The sequence below is a fragment of the Orbicella faveolata genome, unplaced genomic scaffold, assembly GCF_042242905.1.
Source record: "Orbicella faveolata isolate gen_17 unplaced genomic scaffold, um_ofav_v1 contig_3, whole genome shotgun sequence".
NCBI classification, from domain to species: Eukaryota; Metazoa; Cnidaria; class Anthozoa; order Scleractinia; family Merulinidae; genus Orbicella; species Orbicella faveolata.
Window position 1 is genome coordinate 10,105,843 of NW_028301558.1, and position 4,158 is coordinate 10,110,000.

At 36.9% G+C, this 4,158-nt stretch overlaps 1 protein-coding gene across 1 annotated transcript in view; it reads left to right on the top strand.

Moving 5' to 3' along the window:
• Positions 1-2: 2 nt before the first annotated feature.
• LOC110065893 (putative aminopeptidase NPEPL1) overlaps positions 3-4,158 on the top strand; it is a 10,464-nt gene continuing 6,308 nt past the window's right edge. Inside the window, exons 1-4 of the mRNA XM_020773065.2 lie at positions 3-438; positions 1,574-1,750; positions 2,519-2,776; positions 3,573-3,654. Of these exons, the coding sequence (XP_020628724.2) occupies positions 289-438; positions 1,574-1,750; positions 2,519-2,776; positions 3,573-3,654 (667 nt within the window). The 5' untranslated portion in view covers positions 3-288. The remainder of the gene's footprint in view (positions 439-1,573; positions 1,751-2,518; positions 2,777-3,572; positions 3,655-4,158) is intronic.

Here is a 4,158-nt window from a genome sequence, read left to right on the forward strand (position 1 = left end):
CGCGGGCTTTTTTAATACCGCTGACCACTCACGGGAACTTGCGCGCGGGATTCGTGATTTTGCGGGTTAGAGAAGGTCGGACAAAAGAACTAATTTCTGAATTTTAATGTTGCATTTTTAACCATTCCAAACTATTTCTCTTGAAATTTTCGATTTCCTTCATTGAACAAGTGACAATATTCCCATTCTCGATTCGTGACTGAAGCGGCTGAGCTGACCTGAGTTGGGCCTGCGTTACGAGGATTGTGTCTCAGCGGGCATTTTCTCCCTATCAAGGACGATCTCAAAATGGCGGAAACTACTCTTGTTTTTTCCGCGACGAAAACTTCATTTGATCCTCAAGTCCAAGGATGTTTGATTATTGGACAACCACGGCACATTCAAGCTGTGTCATTTGATCATTTTGCAGAAAAACTGTCGCGAAGAGTCGACTCTGAGGTACGAAGTAATTTTCTATTGTTATTAACTGAAGTTCATAATTTGATAAGCACAATTCAATTTTCAATTTTAATTTTTGAATAAGCTTAAGTTTACCTTTATTTATAGATCAGTTCAGATTTGCCCACAACTCTCTTTTATTATGCAACTGTAAATCGCCCGAGATATATAAGCTTGCAAGATTACATGCACTATTGTTACAGATATTATTGTCCTTTTAAATTTTATCTGCTGCAGAAGTCAGACCTTTCCAAACAGTACAGTCTACGTGCTTTTCACAACCTTCGATCACAATCAGTTTAAAATAGAGTAATAAAATGCTCCATTTTAATTTTTTGTCAAAGTTTTTAATAACACTTCATATGGTTTTATTAATTCAAAACAGCTTGCAGAAAATACGTCTTTTGTCCTTGTGAAAAGCATTATAACAAAATTCTTGCGGTGGCGGATCTAGGCTTTGAGTTAAGGAGGAGCGGGGGGGGGGGGGCAGTTTTGTTTTACTTGCCCTGCCGGCCTTTCTTCCTTCAGTCATTTCTTCTTTTTTCACCCAAAATAAGGGGGGGCGGGCCCCCCGGGCCCCTCCCCTAGATCCGCCACTGTCTTGTGTCATGTTTACTTGCAACAATGTAGATTTATTCATAAATTCACTTATGACATAAATTGTCTGTCAGTTACTTTGAATGCTTCACAGACATCATTTTTTCCCTCATCGCTTTTCACGCACTACAAGTACCAGCAGGGTGCAAAGGAAAACCAATTTTTGGGCAGGTCCTTTGAGTGAGCCATACTGTAATCTTCTGAGTATCTCCAAGCAGAGCCATATATCTCTTGCAGTTAGTTAAAGAGGCTATAGTTACCTAGGTCACGATCTTTCCAATTATAAGGTAAAGTGTAGTTCAAGCTAGCCAGCCCATGCTACTGGAGTTTATCCTATTTTCTATGGAATGAAGCTAATAGGACTGACTGTTTCTCCCGATGCCCTCCTCCCCAGATGGGATGCTAGTTCATTGCCGTGTCCCGTCGATGCCTCAGTGCAGAATCCACTGTTCAAACCATTAAGCCACCATGCCTTTTAGATTAATAATTGACTTATTATAATTGCACACTTATCATAAAGTTGTCTGATTTCTCCCAGACATTTAATCTTGTGCTTCACACCATGACTGGTTCTGACGCATATCCAGTGTGGTTGAATCAAGTCATTATCGGTGCCCTGCCTGTTGCAGCAAGTCGGCATAACTCCCCTTCACATCCTCATTTCCTACACAAGCTTGTGTGTAGCCATCTTCCTGGTGGTGATGCTTGCATTGTGGTGAGTAGATTCTCTCAGCAGTGATTAATATTTTTTTTTCTTAGATTTTATGTCATGGTAGGGTGTACTTCTTATACATTCCATATCAAGGATTTTTGCCCGTGAACAAGGTGACTAATCCCATATTGTGCCCTGATTCATAAAATTGCATTTCTCTTTTTTTTTTTGAATTCCTACATGTACCATGAAACCTGAAATTTTGTACAATAGGTTAATGGAGGTTGACCAGCCTTGGCTTCACATGATTCTGGAGTGACTGTCATTCTAGAATGAGTTTCGTTCCAGAATGAAGCTTGCACTGCATTCACATGGCACAATCCCTTTCAGTTAAAAATAACTTCCTGACCTTCTCTCTCCACCATCTTAAAAACAATACACATGCACCACCCCATACTACACGGTTTGCAATTTTCATTTCAGAACGAAGTTCATTTTCACTTTACATGATGACAGATTGAAATTTCATACCAGAATGAGAATTTTATTTGGATTGAAAAAAACCAGAATGACTTGTAAGGAAATGAAATTTCAACTTGGAACCATGTAAAGAGATACAGAGAACTATATAGGGATGGAATGAACTTGTTCCAGAATCAAAGTCATTCCAGTATCATGTAAGCAGCCCCTATGTTCAAACTTAACTACTGTATTGAGCCTAACAGTTTAATGGCATTATTAATTGTTTCTTAATTAAATGGCACTGTTCAAATGACTTTTAATTAACACAATGATTTTATTGTTCTTTACCTAATGGTCTTATCTTTGTAGGTTGTCTGTGAAAGGAGTGATGCTTTTGCCTCAGCATGTGCCATTGCTAGGGCTTTCCCAACTTTTTCTAGAAAGTCTTCGAAGGCTAAACTGATGCCCAAAACAGTAACGATTGAGTTTGTTCTTGTTGGAAAAAATGACTCACCAATTACAAGTGAAGATGTGGAATGTATGAGTGCAGTTGCAGAAAGCATCCGTCTCAGTGCCCGATTGGTAGATATGCCATGCCAAGATATGCACACGAGTGCCTTTGTTCAGGTGAATACAAAAAATATGGTTGGAATTTATTATATATTATGTATATTATATATTATGTATAATTATGTATTATGTATTTTGTATTATGTATTATATATTATATATTATTTAAGAAATAGAAAACATGTACCGTGTTTCTATCCAGTTATAGAATTAACACGAGTGGAAGTTTGGGAGAATGAGAAAATTGCTGTGGGAACATGAGGCACAGGCCAGTGTTTCCACAGCTTTTTCAAATTCTCCCAAACTTTCACGAGTATTTCTATAACTCGATAGAAACACGGAGAGCATGTTTTCTATTTCTTTTAGAAAACACTGTGAGGAAAAAAAGGAAAACAACTTGTTAACTTTGATTATCAAAGTGTAAATTCTCTTTGCTCGAGCAATCATTACGTCAACAGCTCATGCTAGTTCTGTGTTTCCATCAAGTTATAGAAACACGAATTTTAACCAATCAGCATGTGTGTTTTCTTAGGACTGTTTTCTAAATATTATATATTACATTGTATATATTATATATTGAGATATATAATGATAGGTGAGGCAAAGTAGTACTAGCCAACCAACAAAAAATAAATGCTGACTAATAATTAATGTTAATAGTTTTAATTATTAATTTATTTTGATAATTATTTATTTCACATTTTGATTCAGTAGTTATAGCTATCATGTTTTTAAAACTTTAATGTCAGTAAAGTTTCACCACTCTTCCACGGGCAAATTAATAGAACAAATGTTATGTCAACCATAAATACTATTTATTTATTAGTTTATAATGTTTATCTATTTTTGTCAGGAAATAACTAAAGTTGGTGATGAGCTTGGAATTGTCCCAGTGATAATTAGAGGAGAGGAACTAAATCAACGTGGGTTTGGTGGTAAGTTTGTGGGTATAGAAGAAGTAGTTCTTTCTCAGTGTAAACTTAACGCAAACCTATACAGTTTTGAACTTCCTCATACTAATAATATTGCATAGTTTACACATGTATGCTGATTTCTGCATTCTAGCAGCCTCAAAGCATGTTATAAGTGACTATCAGTATTTATCCTAAATAGATACATTACACTAATAACAGATGACTTGCTTGTCAATGAAAAGTTACACCTCCCCTCTCCGGACCTTTGTGCAAACTGGCTAAAAGCAGCAAAACAGAGTGCTTATTTATAATCCTGGGCAGAGAATTTGAGGCACTGTAAGAAATGCAGCACAATGTTCACAAGATCACAATCATATAGTCATGCTTATAACCCATTTACCCACAGATTCAGGATTTAATTCAGTAAACAGAGGCATTGGACATAGAAGGGGGAGGAGTAGAATAGAGAGGAGGGAGAAATGGCCCAAAAAAAAGTAGGGGGGGTGGGAAAGGAAATGCTGGGAG